Source organism: Haliaeetus leucocephalus, unplaced genomic scaffold, assembly GCF_000737465.1.
Source record: "Haliaeetus leucocephalus isolate CR32 unplaced genomic scaffold, Haliaeetus_leucocephalus-4.0 Scaffold722, whole genome shotgun sequence".
Taxonomy (NCBI): domain Eukaryota; kingdom Metazoa; phylum Chordata; class Aves; order Accipitriformes; family Accipitridae; genus Haliaeetus; species Haliaeetus leucocephalus.
Window position 1 is genome coordinate 3,438,047 of NW_010973158.1, and position 16,536 is coordinate 3,454,582.

The window sequence follows — 16,536 nt, forward strand, 5'->3', positions numbered from 1 at the left end:
ATGAAGAACTACCCACTGTAGAAGAAGATCAGGTTCAAGACTATCTAATGAACCTGAAGGTGCACAAGTCCATGGGACTTGATGAGATGCATCTGCAGGTCCTGAGGGAACTGGCAGATAAAGTGGCTAAGCCACTATTCATCATATTTGAGAAGCTGTGGCAGTCCAGTGAAGTTCCCACTGACTGGAAATGGGGAAACATAACCCCCACTTTTTAAAAGAGAAAAAAGGAAGACCTGGGGAACTGCAGGCCAGTCAGCCTTAACCTCTGTGCCCAGCAAGATCACACAGCAGATCCTCCTAGAAGCTATGCTAGGGCACTTGGAAAATAAGGAGGTGATTGGTGAGAGCCAACATGGCTTCACTAAGGGCAAATCATGCCTGAAAAATTTGGTGGCCTTCTATGACAAGGTTACAGCATTGGTGGATAAGGGAAGAGCAACTTTGGAGTTGTGCAAAGCATTTGACACTGTCCCGCATGACAGCCTTGTCTCTAAATTGGAGAGACATGGATTTGACGGATAGAGCACTGGGCAGATAAGGAATTGGCTGGGTGGTCACACTCAAAGAGTTGCAGTCAACAGCTTGATGTCCGAGCATAAGCAGTGACGAGTGGCATTCTTCAGGGGTCGGTATTGGGACCAGCGCTGTTTAACATCTTTGTCGGCAACATGGACAGTGGGATTGAGTGCACCTCAGCAAGTCTGCCAACCGCACCAAGCTGTGTGGTGTGGTTGACAGGCTGGAGGGAAGGGATGCCATCCAGAGGGACCCTGACAGGCTTGAGAAGTGGACCCATGTGAGCCTCATGAAGTTCAACAAGGCCAAGTGCAAGGTCCTGCACATGGGCCAGGGCAATCCCAAGCACAAATACAGGCTGGGCGATGAGTGGGCTGAAAGCAGCCCTGTGAGAAGGACTTGGCGATGTTGCTTAACAAGAAGCTCAACATGACCCAGCAATGTGCATTTGCAGCCCAGAAAGCCAACTGCATCCTGGGCTGCATCAAAAGAAGTGTGACCAGCAGGTCAACAGAGGTGTTTCTGCCCTTCTACTCTGCTCTGGTGAGACCCCACCTGGAGTACTGCATCCAGCTCTGGGGGCCTCCAACACAAAAAGGACATGGACCTGTTGGAGTGAGTCCAGAGGAGGGCCACAAAGATGATCAAGGGGCTGGAACACCTCTCCTATGAGGAAAAGCTGAGATAGTTGGGGTTGTTCAGCCTGGAGAAGAGAAGGCTCTGGGGAGAACTTATTGCAGCCTTCCAGTACTTAAAGGGGGCCTACAAGAAAGCCATAGAGGGACTTTTTACAAGGGCATGTAGTGATAGGACAAAGGATAACAGTTTCAAACTGAAAGAGGGTAGATTTAAACTAGATGTAAGGAGAAGCTCTTCACTGTGAGGGTGGTGAGGCACTGGAACAGGTTGCCCAGAGAGGCTGTGGATGCCCCATCCCTGGAAGTGTCCAAGGCCAGGTTGGATGGGGCTTTGAGCAACCTGGTCTAGTGGAAGGTGTCCCTGCCCATGGCAGGGGGGGTTGGAACTAGATGATCTTTAAGGACCCTTCCAACCCAAACCATTCTATGATTCCATAATCTTAGTCAGGTAATAGCATCTGTAACTAAATTCCAAATGCTTCAAGTCCATTTTAAATGATGTATAATTGTCATCTGGTTTTCAGACTCAAGTAAGGCCCTTTTAATCAGCTTTCACTGGCCAAAGTGTAGTTGTGATCTAATAAAATAACCATGTTGATCTTGAAAAAAGCATGAGGAATGATCCTCATTAGCAAACACAGAAAAAAAATACTGAAGTGACTTGCTTAGAATCTTCTGTACAATCTACACCAGGACAAAAATTTTTCAAGTTCAAAGTATCTGCATGCATCCATTTTATGCATTAAATTCATGCCACTAATAGGTACACTGAAATCAGCATTCCTGTACTCAAACTAAAGAAAATGTGAATCAGGAGTCTTGTGTCAATAGTCACATTAGAAAAATTGGGTCAAATAGATGAGTTTTCTTAGCATAAATATTTTGTTCTTTGATACTGGCAAGTTTGTTCTGTGGAATTCTCTCACAGGCACCGAGTCCCTCCTCCTTCTAATATTATCACCAGCAAATATTTAATTCTCAGTTTGCACTAGAACATACACTTTTTTTTTTAAACATTGTGATTGTATTTCTAAGTACTGTTGGTTCAACTACCACAGCCACTGCAGTTTGAAGCAGTTATGAGACTGAAGTTTCCTTGCCATTACAAGCATTTAAATAAAAGATCCAAGTAGTTCCGGATTTGAATAGGATAATCAACTTGGTTCAAAATGCAAATTTTAATGAAACTATTGCATGCATATTTATAGAAGGAATTATCCTTAAAACACACTAGAAATGTGCAGGATCTTTATAACTAATCTTCCAAATTTGGCTTCAGTTTATCTGCACAGCTTACCGCAATTAAATACAGTCAGTGTTAGAAAGGTTCCTCCCCAGACATCCTTCTGTTCCTACAGGGCTTCCTATCACCTGCTGAACAGTGGTAGAGAAGCCGACATCTGCTGGGCTCTTCTGCCCATGACAAGTAGTCTGCAAATCTGTGTGGCACTACAGGCTCTTCCAACTCAACTGCACTCAGCTACATTTTCACTTTGAGGCTCCATTGCTACCCAATCTTTTACTGTTCAATGTACTGTAAACAGTGACTGGGAGCTAAACAACTTTTTTCTTTTTTTTTTTATTATTACGTTGGCAGGTTCAGAACATTTATCTTCTCTCCTCCTCCAAGATGAATTGGAATATTTTATATGCCCCCCAAAACATACCATTTAAGTTTTCTGCTGAAATGTGAGAACATGAGTATGTAATGTGCTCTGACCTTTAGGGGAAATATAACACAGGAAATATCCAACACAGAGAACACAGGATCCACCAGGTAACTGCAGTTTTCTGAGGGTTAGCTTGTTTTTCCAACACTTTCTTTATACAGATAAATGATATAAGCCTTTGAACCTGCAGTTCTCAGGAGGCACAGGGCATCTAAAGAGTATCAGAAATGCCGTTCATCATTTTTATTACAAGAGAAATCTCACCATTTGGATTATGCTGTGAAACTAAAAAAAAAGAAAAATGCCTGAAGCCATCCAGCCATGTTTTATACCAGTTGAAAACCTTACAGGTAGATGTTCACCTTGAAATGCATCAGCTCCCAGCATTTGGAACAAGATACACACAATGTGGCAAGAACTAGGTCCAACTACATGTTCTACAGTGTACTTTTAGGTGGAATGTAAAAGAAGAAATTTTACTCACTGCAAGTAACTACTTGTCCAGCCTTAGTGATTATTGTAAGCTCTATGAGGTTTTTAATACTCCTAATGATTGGAGCTGCTTGCCTTCCCTCCTTTGAAAAGCAGGGTTTAAGAAAGTGATCTGTAAGGTTTTCTTGAAGAACCTAACAATATTATTATGGAAATGCCAAAATGGCACTATGTGGAGTTTGAGGCAGCTGCTTCTTCAGCCAGAAAACATGCATTTCTGCATATTCTGACATCTTAGGAGTCGCAGCAGATGCATGAACAAAGAATGAAAGATGGCCTGCTCATAGGGGCAAAGCAGCCCAAGACATGTTGCTGTCTTCCAAGTATGTTGCTGCAAAAGGTATCTGGCTGTATTTCATGCCACTGGCATGAAATTTCCACTTTTCTTGCAAACGATATTTTTGTTTAAAGCTCTTACTTAAGTCTGGCAGCTAAGATGTATAACCAAGCATCCTCTGCTGCTTGGAAACTGTATTCACCTCTACTCCACAGAAGGAGAAAAATCTAGAAGTTTGTCTCTAGTCAAAGGATTTTCAGTGCCTATGAGGCTGTACTGGAAGACCTGCTTTGTAGGCTGAAGACTGGGAATGGAGTGTTCTTTCACACTTAAAAGACCTCACATAGTCACTGCTCTCCCTTTTCTGAATAAACTAGTAGCCTTACAGAATAAATAAAATCAGTTCCTCCTGGTAGGAAAATGTCATAAATACAAAAGAGCTTTCTCTAGACTTGCTTATTCCTTCACCTAGGGTCTTGCTCAGTAGTGACTAGCCTTTACTGAACACTGCTTGTTAGTCTTCTTCACAGGCACATATCTGTACTGAACCCTTTCTATCCTGCAGCACCTCCTGAACCCCACAATCTGAGGAACTCCTCCTCCCGTTCCTCTTACTTCCTTACTGTTTCCCTCTTGGTCCTCAAGCCAGCCATCGGTTGTAACACCACTTGCCTCTCATGGAGCATTTTCTATCTCCTGAAGGCAAAAGGCAACCCAAACTTGTTCACAAGTAGCTCTAAGGATGCAGGTGGCTAGACATACAGTACGAATGTAGCAACGTCCAAGAGGGATTATTTAAAGGTGACTTTAAAAGGCTGGTACTTGTTTTGGTTTTGTTCTTTCCAGATGATTTTTCTGAAGACCCTATACCCAAATCTATAAATACAAGGGGTTTATGTATTATTAATTTTGAGCAAGATGTCACATTTCATTTCAGATGGGTTTGCATTTTTATTAAATTAAAAATAAATAGCTTCTTTATGTTGTCTTAGAAACTATTCCAACTTCCTAATTTACCTTAATTATGTATGTTGAAATACTCATGATTTCTCTTGATTTGAATAGGGTTAGCTAACTATTATTTGATGCCAGAACTAAGAAACATCTGGACAGATTAATGTTTTTTCTTTGAATTGTACAGACACTACATATTCATAGAATACTTGCATTTTGGTGTCTAGTTTTAATATTTTATAATCATGAATGAACTTGAACTCTGCCTGTTAAAAATTCATATATACAAGTTAGCAAAAATTAAAAAATGACAAACGGAAAGGAAAAAAAAATCTGGTTTGGAACAGTATTAAAAGAGTTGATTGTTATAAGACAATTTAATGTTAGAATTTTTTCTTCACTGACAAATTAACTAAAAGTCCAGCAAAATGCTAGAAGTTAAGCCAATTCACCTGTTTTTATAATATTGCCAAATTGGTTAAGTAAACTCCATTTTCCAGTTCAACAAGTTAAATAGGCAAGACAAAATAATCAGATATTACATCATATTTCAAGAGTAGGAGGCAGAGAGAGGACCTCATCACTGGGAAGCACTGAATGTTCTGATTCAGGGCAGGTCTTGTTAACTCAGCAACTGAGCAGGAGATCAGCAGTGCCAGGTTGGGAATAAGAAACAACGTGGTAAATGTAAGGCTGTGTCAGTGCATGGCAAAAACAGAGGAGCAGTTTGAATTAGAAAGGCATATCTGGGTTTTCTAGAATACTTATTTAAATCAAACACTGAGCCAATTGACTGCTAATTCTGTAAAGAACGTATGTGCTAAATATCTTTGGTCAATCGACAATCAACATTAGTCAAATAAATGTAAGATATTTTTTATTCAGGATAGTTTTCAAGCAAATCTCTGATCAGCTGCAATTTTAAAATATGGACTGTGTTCTGTGCACTCAATGTGATTTTTTAGAAGGATGTACCCTGCATAATTCAAAAGTAAACTGATCTGAATGATCTTGGTTGGATACATCACAATTTATGGCATCTCTCATTGTCTAGGCTTTGTAGAACAGCTTTTTTGACCTTTGAACATAAATCAGATGAATTATCCAAACAAATTACTAAACTAACATAGCTCCTGTTTTAGAACAGTTACTTTTGCTTGCAACTTGCAGCAACCCCTTAAACATAAGCAGATACAGAAATGGACGTCTAATGGTATCACAGGTTCTAGAAACAGGAAACTCGGACTCCCATTCTATTGTAGGGCAAAGGTAACTCCTTAGGATCATCTGTTACAGTTCACTCTAGATGAAGGCTGTTTGTGCATTTTGGGTTCCTAATCCTCTAATGAGAGGTGCACTAATTCTTTGGAATCAATCAGTAACAGCACAAAAATTGCAATTAAAGCTTAAAGCACTCCACAGTTAATGTGTAAGTGTTAAACCAACATATTGATTACAAATATATGTACAAATATATGCTTTGATGACAGCCCAACATGTAGTTTTAAATGCAGTGCTAATACCACATTTACTACCAAGCTAAATCAGTTAAATACTAATTCCAACTCACAGCAATTTTTGTTTAAATCAAATCTACAGAGAAGCAATGCTAATTATTACTAAAATACTATATAGCTACTTCTGAGCTACAGAATCTCTGGCAGGAGCTGACATAGTCTCTAGGGCACCACAGGGTAGCACACATGTTTTTGGCAAGAACATGTAACGAGAGGCAAAAGGAAGCAGAAAGGCACAGGCACTGGAATATAAGGCACATCAGCAACACATGGAGTCAGTACAGGTTTGTGCCTGAATTATTTTTATAATAGTGCAAAGATTTTTGTACAGAAGTACATATACGTTCAAGATCACAGATGAAACTGTGTAGAAGCAACAAAAATCACAAACTAGCCTGGCACCACTGCACTCTGCCCTGAATAAAGGGCAATGCAGAGCCTTGATGCCCACAGAGCAAACAAGGAACTGTAGCTGTCACTCAGTTCCAGTACAGTCCTTGCTTTCCCCTTACTCTACATATGATGTAATCTGTACCAGCCCTTTTCCTGGTACACGTTACTTCTCCCTCCACCCCCGTTCAGCTGTGGTGACAGTGAATTAGGAGACAGAGCCAAAGCTCCATGCACTCCCTCCCACATCGGCAGGAGTAGCAAAGCAGCAGTGGCTTTCTCCCCGACAGCCTTGGGATCTGCAGCATAGGTGAACTGGAAGTAATGGGACAAACTGGTGCCTCGATACTCTCCTGTGGAGACTGACAAGCACGTATGTTTCAAACCTGAGGAGAAAGTTAAACTGAATAAGAGGGGAAAACTCTAAAAGATGATAGGTTGGTTTGGGGGTTTTTTTGGATCACTTCCTTGACCACCCCCTTCTATTTAGACCTTTGTACTTCAGCTCTTTATATTGCCAAATTTTACTGCCCTTTCACACTGAGTAATAATCCTCTCTGGAATCATGCACACTTTACTATGCAAAATGCTATTTAGTGCAAGTCAAGTCATTTGAATATGTCTCAAGTTTTCAATCCTGGTTGTGATCCTGGACAACAATGGTGGAAAATATGTTGCTCAGAGAGTTGTTTATTTTTGTGCTTTTAAAATAGTACTTCCCAGAAATGTAAATCATATCCTGCAGCTTTTTGTGGCTTCAGGAGTAAAATACTCATTTGCTAAGCCCTATTCTCTATGTAAGAATGTACAATCTATATGTCAGAGTTCTCATTTTAAAACTTCTCAGCTGAAGCATCTGAAAAAAGATGGAAGCAAAATTATAAGGTGCAATCCCACCAGTGTCAAACAAAGAATTTTTCTAAAGCGCATCCCATTCTGGTTAAAGGAATGTAAATTCTGTGTAAACTAATCTTCCTGACTGAAGCCAGTTTTGATCATACCATCTCTCAAAGAAATAACACTTATGATCAAATAAATGGGAAAAGTGGATATGCATTGTGGCAACCAAACAGAATGTAATTTTAATGTAATTATTTGGGGCGGGGTGGGGGAGAAACAATCATTGAAACCTTATGCTTATTTCAACTCATTGAAGTACAATCTTCCTCCCTTGACAATGAGGTTGTCAAAACAGATTATTATGGAAATGCTAGAAATATTTTGAAATAAGACAGGAGCTGTCACAAAAAGTTTCTTTTTTTTTAACATTTCACCTTCTATCCAACTGTGCAATTCAGAAGCCACCAAGTTTTATTACTGTGTAACAAGTACATAATGCATGAGAAAAGCAGTCCTTTACTGCAGTTTTCTACTTCAAACTATTTTCAGGCTCTTGACACTAATTAAAGGAACATGCAATTCTACTTTACTTCTCATGAAATATTAATGTACATACACATACATACAAATCAACAGTAAGATTTCAATTCAGACTGAGAATACTTGTAGCTATGCAGCCCTGTGTGCACTACAGAGGAAGCAGCAACTAGTTTAACAGTGAAGTGACTTGTAGTACAAAGATCTGTGTTCACAGAGTAACATTACTGTAAGTGCACATCTCGCAATTGCAGGATATCACATTGGCAGGTTCGGAGATAAACCACATTCCTCTCCATACCAGTTTCTCTAGGCATTGCCATGAGAACCTACTCTGGTTTTTCCTCATGCATTTTCTGACACCACAAAATAGTCTGTAACTTTATTTCTACCACCATTCTACAGACAAGGCCATAAACAATGCCAGGTTACTTGGATACTCTTGAACCTCAGGACATTGTCAGTGCATAGCTACAGGGTCTGTTACGGGAAAAAATAAGTGTTAGATTTCTAAATACATTCAGGTACCTCATGTTACAGACAGTAGGATTCTTTAAAAGCCCCTACATATCTGATGCCCTCTGAAATCAGAAGTGCTAAAGAAATCAAATAGAAGTTAAACACAGAAAGGCTTAAAAACTCACTATATGCCTGATATTTTTAAGGTTTGCTACATCCTTAAAAATATGCCTCTTGGTTCCTTCCTGGTTTAGAAGCTGAAGACTCAATGTGTCCCAGATGCAAGATATCTAAACCAATTTTTATATGACTCCCACTATCTATGTGGGGGAAAACCTGGCTGTGTGTTACATATGCACTGATCGTATAAAGATGAGAGACAGACAGAAAGGCAGATACTGTATTGAAACAGGCACCATAACCAAAGCTTGCAAGTATCTTATGCATCCAGCCACTATCTCAATTAGGAGCTGCACCAACAGAAAATAATGATTTCTTTCATTAGTATTTTTAATACGTTTACATAATGCTATCTCAAGTTTTAAAAAAGGCTTTTTTTTTTTTTTTTACAGGGAGTGTGACCCAGAATGAAAACAGGAGATGTAAAACACAGCAAAGCTTGTGCATGCCATGCAAAGTTGCCTATCAACAAAGTCCTGAGAAGTCTCAAGAAGTTCTTATCAGCAGAACTTTGATTGAAATTCTTGAAGGTGCATAAAAAGAGCGAGACATACCCAGTGGTCCTACAGGTGTTACATCGTTTAATATCTTTTAAATTTGGGGAGTTCCGCTTTGGTGATGGAATAGCAACACAAGCCCAAAAAATGGAGTCCTGAAGAGAAGGATTTTCCCCCTGCCTCCCAAGAGCATTTTTTCTTTCCTCTGCAACCAAGATGCGAAAAATCCAAAACATAAAGATGCCATGCTTCAAATTAGGAGTGAAATCTGTAGCCAGGAGGAAAACGGGGAGGTAGGAGTGTATGCAAGACACCACATTTACATTTACCTTACAATCTAGTTGATGAACCATACTGAAAGTGGACTATGGCTTAAAGAATGGAAGGGAATAGTCTCCTAAAGAAATAATCTGCATGGATGAAACATCACTCCTGTAATACAACTGCTATATCCCAAGATAACTTTTGTTAATAAATTCTGACAACATTAATGCTTAGCAGGTAAGCTAATTTGCACATAAAGTGATAGGCTATTAAATCTGCTCCCACAAAACAGCATTTGATTAAAAATATTTTAATATCTGTAGCCTTTAAAACATTCATTTAAAACTGTAAGATCTCTAGACGAGGACACATTTCCTATTTGCCCAAAAACATGGTATATACATCTAGTTTCCTATATACATAATAAAGAAATATAATAGTCTACTTTAATAATTATCACTTGTTAAACTGGTTAAAATATAATTTACAGCTGCACAGGAATAAAGGTAATGACAAATTTTCCTCAGCCTACCATATATGACCATATACAATATATATAAAGGGACAGATGATAGAATGCTATAATAATGCAAAAATACACATATACAAGCTCAGGTTCTCACCTGTTATAAAGCAGTATGTTTGTATGCATGTGTATACACACATACATGCTTACAATGGGTGAAGATGTGATCCAAAATTCTCTATGAAGATGGAGCCCCTAATTACCATAGGAACAGAATATGTTTAAGCACAAGATAAGAAACAACTTGATCTGCATTCATTTGTGAAGTTATCACCCTCATCATAAATAAGTTGAGACTTGGCATATTTCAAGCTGTAATAAATCAAAAGGCAACCAACTGTTCACAGTATCCCAGAAGCTGGCTTTTAAAACCCAGGGCTTCCAACCACTAACATGCCTTATGTTACTGGTCAGATTAGAAATGACCAAGGAGATGAGCAGCATTCTTGGGTTACGACTAGCCCAGTACACAGAATTCTAAGTGACTCCCTCCAAAAATGGGGAAAAAGTGGTGGGGGTGCAGGGAGGAAAGAAACCATTAGGTATGTGAAACACTTAACGCTGAACAAGTTGCCTTGTGAAGTCACTGGAGTATTCTTCCATTAAAAAAAAAATCAAATCTAAAGAAAAAGAGATGTAAAGCAATTTATTCTGTGACAAAATGAAAGCTTTTTAATGGAAACAAAAAAAGATCAGTTAGGTGTTTGTGGAGGAAAGAATGGCCTGAATCCAAAATGTTATCAAGTCTTAAGCACATGGTCAACAGACTTAGCTGGTGTCACGATCCAGCTACCTTGACCAATGTAAGGAAGGACAATGCACATTCATTCTCACTTAAGTGACTGACATATCATGATGATTATGAATGACATTTTGTTGGCCTACAGTATTCACCAAACCATTGGTTCCCAAAATGTGGTTATCAGTGCTATCAGTAAGATCCAGCTGATTTGTGAAGCCATATCTCTGCAATATTTTCCATTAAAGTTTGGTCACAGAGCTCATCATAAGACCTGATAGCCTGAGCAGTTTGGCAACCTCTATCATCCATACCTGAGAGATGAATAAAAGACAAGTTTGACAAATATAAAGAAACCAAACATAAAATATTAAAGGGAGATGGTAGACAAATAGAGCAGAGAAGGGGAACAGAAATTTTAATAAAGTTTAACATATGACATTTGATATTAGGAAGAAAAAAAATTAAAAAAAAAAGATGATAGGCAAAGGACAGGAAAAAAATGAAAACCATCCAAAAAAAAGTGGTATTACAGACCACAAAGGTAGGAACCTAGGCACAACTCCAGAAACTTATGCTCTAGGACCTGTAATGCTGTTTTGTGATGTTACAATATGATGTTTACAGTAAAATGTCATTAAAGCAAAAATGCAAAATTGTGGGCTTTGCATCCTTTTTCAGAAGTAGTCTAGTCTCATGAGAAATATGTGAAAGAACAAGGAGATTTGTTGTACAGGGTTTCAATATGAAATATGGTCACGAATATTCCCTTGTTCCATAGCTGTCAAACAGCAGTTTACCATATCAGCATTACTGTCAAAAAGGGAATACAATACAGAAAAGCAGCCAGTAAAGTTTATGTAGCTAAAACACTAAAGCCAATCAGTCCTACAAATAGGGACAAAACAGTATTCTGTATGTACTTCACTAGTAAAATTATGTTTATAATGATATTGCGGTATAAGGGTTTGTGGTGTAACAGTCTCAAATCAGGAGAAAAGTAGATCACACATATCACCCTACACTAATACAGGAGAAAAAAAAAAAAAAGCTGCACTATCATTTAAAATGTGAATGCAGCATTATTTTCAAAATATTAGCAAGAATTTTTAACACACATACATTTGAACTACCTTTTCTTATACAGGAAAAAAACAGTTTAGAGATTACTTGAAAGAAATGATAACTACTTTTCAAATTCCTGGTATATCACTTCTGCTCTGATAAGGTTAATGGACAGCCCTGCAGGCAAAGTACCTAGCTGCTAAATTATTTTTCAGATCTATTACCTCATGAAACTGAAGGTATAAGCAGTCCTGTAACTCAGAATGCACCATTACTCCCAATAATCTTTCTTTCTCCATAAATCGCTTTTTCTGGAAGGTAAAATATTTAGAACACTATTGATCCACAGTTGTCTCACCTGTGGTGACTCCTTGCTTCCTATTTTGAAACAGAACCAACACCTCCAGTGCCAGGATGAGCTTTATTGCACCAATTCCAAACCCAAAGCTGCCCATGTTCTCTGGAGCAGGCTTACCTTAGCACAGTTATCATGGCAGTACAGCTTATGGAAATAATTGGACAAAAGACATGCAACACCCCCCATCTTCAAGTATCACGAGGTGGTAATTTCAACAGTAAAAGTTGTATGCATACAGTTAGTATTAGTCAGAGCTACTTAAAAGGAGATCAGTCCATGCTTAGACAGAACAACTGCTGTAGTATCACTTCTGCACAAGTAAAAATTTTAAAAAAATTAAAAAAATCACTTAGCCAAATGTTAATGCAAAGAAAAGTGTGTTAATTTGCTTTAAGTCCTAAAAAGCTCTGAGGATAAATTTAACTTAAACTTCTTCTATTTATGGGTGTATTATACCACTTATTATGTCTACAACCTCAGTGGCAAGTGCGAAACAGAGGCAGAGAGAATTAGTTGAAAAGCTGTAAGGTGCATGGGAGCTCATTTCAATGAGTTATGGCTTGAAAGCATCAGCTGACAAGCTTCCCCAAGTCATCTTAACACACAGGCAGGACAACTTTTCACAAGCCAGTATATTCCAGAAGATCTCAATGACCAAATCTTTGGCTAGAGCATGTCAACATGGCTTCACTAAATTTGACATTTATTTGATGCAAGTCAAGTATCTGCTCCTGTGGGTGCTGTCAGTTTGCATCTTCTGTAGTAAACCATGCCTCATCTACTCACTCATTCCTAGCTGGTGCTTGGCAACTTGTAATACAAATCCAGGCCAAACAGTGTATGAGCGTGGTCTGTATACACAGATCAAGAGTCAAACTCGTTCCACTCTTTACAAACTCATCAGCATGAAAGACTGTGGCATATTTCCCTGTTTCATTCCATTAGAAACCACTTACAGAAAAAGTCATGGCTGCAACTCCCCCATCTCATTAGCACTGTAAAATGTTAGTGCAATTTGTTCTCCTGTACTGATGAATCCACTGGCAACTGGATTTGAAACCTGCATTTTAATGTCAACTACCATGAAAAAAACTTCGCATTAATACATAGAGGACCTATTTTAAAAACTCATAGCAGTAATTTCAGAATTTGTTTAATTAAAGGAACTCCTGAATGGCCATGATCATCTTAAAGAATTCATGTAGATAAAGTAACAACTAAAGAACACTGGAGTTTCTATTTCCATTTGTTTTTCTTTTCCTAAGTGTTAGATATCTAGTCTGTGTGTAATTTCATCAATTAGGTGAGCAACATACTAAATTCACCCCCAGAAGTGAAAAATTACTGGACAGATAAGTCCACTATAAATTAATTATTGTAGCTTAATTACAACAATTGAAAATTCAAAGACACTTCCTCTCTCTCACCTCAATGGTGGGTGGATCATTTCTTTTTTTTCTTATCCATGCTGCAAAAGAAATAAAAATCAAATGGATTATTTCAAAGATCACAGACAGTATTAAAACTAACAATTATGATGAATTTGTAACAGAAAGCAAATGTTTTTATAAAAAATTATAATAGAATTTGCCAAAACTGGGTCAGCCATTATCATTTCCCAAAATACGAAGACCTAAGATGTTATTTCCCATGCCAATATTCTCAGTCTTCACGGAAGGAAGGGGAGGGGAAGAAAGGGAGGAAAAAAAAAATCACCTCTGTGAGGAGAGCTTGGGCACAGTTTACATACCACCCTGACTGCCAAAACAGGGCTTAAAAAGCAGGGCTTATGGCTCAGGGCTGTTGTTGAGCTTGCTATACAGAGCTGAGCTTCACCCTGAGAAAATGACAAGATGACTGCTGGAAAGTATGAAAAGCCTTAGACCACTCTGGAGAAAAAGGATTCATGTATATGCCTCAGGTGTTGTTAAAGCTGAAAACCTATTTATGTTAATGCCAGCTAGAATTCCTTTACAGGGATGCAGGGTACCGCCCCAAACCTGACTGAGGGGCTGCAGAGCCCTGACTGCCCCACGTCCTTCGGCTTTGTGGGACTACCCACTGCACCGGGCCGGGGTGGGTGCCGTAACTCAGGGAAGGCTCCCTCCATCTCAGTCAATTCGTGCGGGCAAAGATGGCCGAGGAACGAAAGCAGTGGCAATGACACTTGTCCTGTGGCTCAGGTTTTCCGTGATGAACCAAAATCAATAGACTTATGCCCACTCCCACTGCAAACGTGGACTGACTGGAGGTAGCAATCCAAAGGGACCCCGCTGCAGACAGAGAAGCAGCACTCTGTCAGGTCTTGCTTCACTCAGTCGGTGAATTATTAGAGAAAGCTCCTACTATTACAGGCATTATTTAGACAAACAAATTACCTGACCGTGGACAGGGCAATATCCATCACTCTTTAGAAGCATCACTACCGTAGCATTCTTTTCATGCCTTTTCAACCCACACAACTGGTAGATATTGGGTTGTGTATTTTGTAGACATTTGTCTTTTCTGCTCATATTTTTCAAATGAATGAGTAGCAGAATGCAAGTGGCCAGTAATGAACAGAAGGACAAACATAAGGAAAGCCAGTTCCAAGTGCTGAGACATGGCAAAACGTTCTCTTGTATGTTTGTTTGGGTAATTAAGACTTTTGTTACTGTGCTTGAAAATTAGAGCAAAAATGACATTTTCATTATCACCCAAATTCCTGGTCTGACCTGTAGCTGTCTATAAAGTTTCAGAAATGCTTTAAGAAGGAACTATTCCAAATTTTAATTCTCTAATACCATCTGTGCTATACTTTGAGGGGAACTAGGGATGAGTCAGACAGCAAGTCCAGAACACTAAAAGCTGCACAGAGTCATAGTGTCATCTCCCTACCGAAAATGCAATTACACATAGGATGAAACACTAACACAACTCTGCTGCAGCAACATTATGAAACTGGTTTTAGGAGGAATAGCTTCCAATTAACATAAGAATGGAATTAATGGAAACAAAATGGCATTACATAGCTTGGAATTTAGCCATGATGGCAAGGCCGGCAGCCTTAACTCACGGGTAAAGGTAAAATACCTGTAATGATATGGAACAAGGTATTACTTTTGGGTCTTGTCTATCAGATGACGCCTTCAGAAGATGTGTTCTTTTAAACAGCATTCTCAAACACTTTTCCTTAAAAGCAGTCCCTGCCAACTCTTCTCAGATGTCTTTTGGTTCTAACAAAGATTAGACCCAAATTTGCCATCGTGGAGAAGCGACTGAGCACTGAACTGTCAACATCACTTTTTCTGCAAAAGTTTTTATGTTAGTGGAAAGAAAAACAGCCTATTAAGATAATCCAAAATACAACTAAATTACCTCCTGTTAAATCTACAGAACTAGAAAACATTTTGCGTGCACCTGTAGCACTTTCAAACATTTAAATTTTATGTGGATTTCCAAATGCAAAAATCTGGCAAGATCAGAGACTAAACTGGCATGACTGAGACTGGCACTTCCCAGCTGGCAGCCTTGCAGACACTCTTTGTAAAAGGACCAATGATGCCATTAGAGAAAATCATAGCACATAAGCCTTTCCTCCTGACAGAAGTCATCTTTGTCTGTACTTAGCAACAGTTCCAACCACATCTAGAAAAGCAACAAAGTGGTAGAGATACAGACAGTGACCAATAAAAGATACAGCTGGAGAAAAAAGGAAAAGTAGTAGTTTAAAATGTTTCATAAAAAATTAAGTTTTAAATCTTCAAAATTTAAGGGATTACTTTCAACAAAGAAAGTATCATCTTCTGCCTTGCCGTGCCTTGCTTCTGTCAGATGGAAGTACAGTACCACTGGTTTCAATTCCACAGCTCTCAGCATCTAAAAATTGCTTCTTTTTTTGAAATTGCCAGTATTTTCTTAAAATACAAGCTCCCTTTTAACTTCAACTGATTACAATAGTGATTCTTAAAGAAAAATTCTTAGAATTTGAAATTCTAAAAAAATTAAGTTGCAGTTAGAAACTACTGCTGAAATATAACCTTTACAATAGATTTTCTTTCAATAGTAGATGGGACTTTTAGGCAGTTATTTGGTTAACGATTTTCAGATGAATGGCATACTTCTATTAAAGGATTTTATCATTTAATTATCTGCTTCAGTTTAACAAGCCACAGACAGAACAGTGAAGGGTAACACAATGACACGTGTCCTATGAACAGAAGCTGTGAAGCAAGGAGCATTACACAACACATTTTCATTCATTAATAGATCTCAATTAGTACCAACACTCAAAAGCAGCAAAACAATCCTTACTTTAGGAATATTTCTCGTATCAAACATTCCATTATCAGACTGTATCTATTTAAATACATAAATAATGCACACAGTTATAACACTGTGCTATTTTTCTTTCCAGCTATAACAAGCATGTGAATGCATGGTTTTATAGGAGACATCAGCCTTCCATCTTTCTAATAAATGTCAGGACTAGAAACTGTTTTCAGTTTAACCCTACATAAAACTTGCTGACACAAAGATTGGATACAATTTTCCAAATTACTACAGGTAAATTCATTTTAACATCTCTAATGAGCTGTATTAGAAAATCATTATTTAATGAAAGATTCCTTCACT

At 38.5% G+C, this 16,536-nt stretch overlaps 1 protein-coding gene across 1 annotated transcript in view; it reads right to left on the minus strand.

The window, feature by feature from the left end:
- Positions 1-16,536, minus strand: part of NDUFAF2 (NADH dehydrogenase (ubiquinone) complex I, assembly factor 2) — a 65,881-nt gene that overhangs the window by 4,970 nt on the left and 44,375 nt on the right. Inside the window, exon 3 of the mRNA XM_010580545.1 lies at positions 13,350-13,390. Coding sequence (XP_010578847.1) covers positions 13,350-13,390 — 41 coding nt within the window. The remainder of the gene's footprint in view (positions 1-13,349; positions 13,391-16,536) is intronic.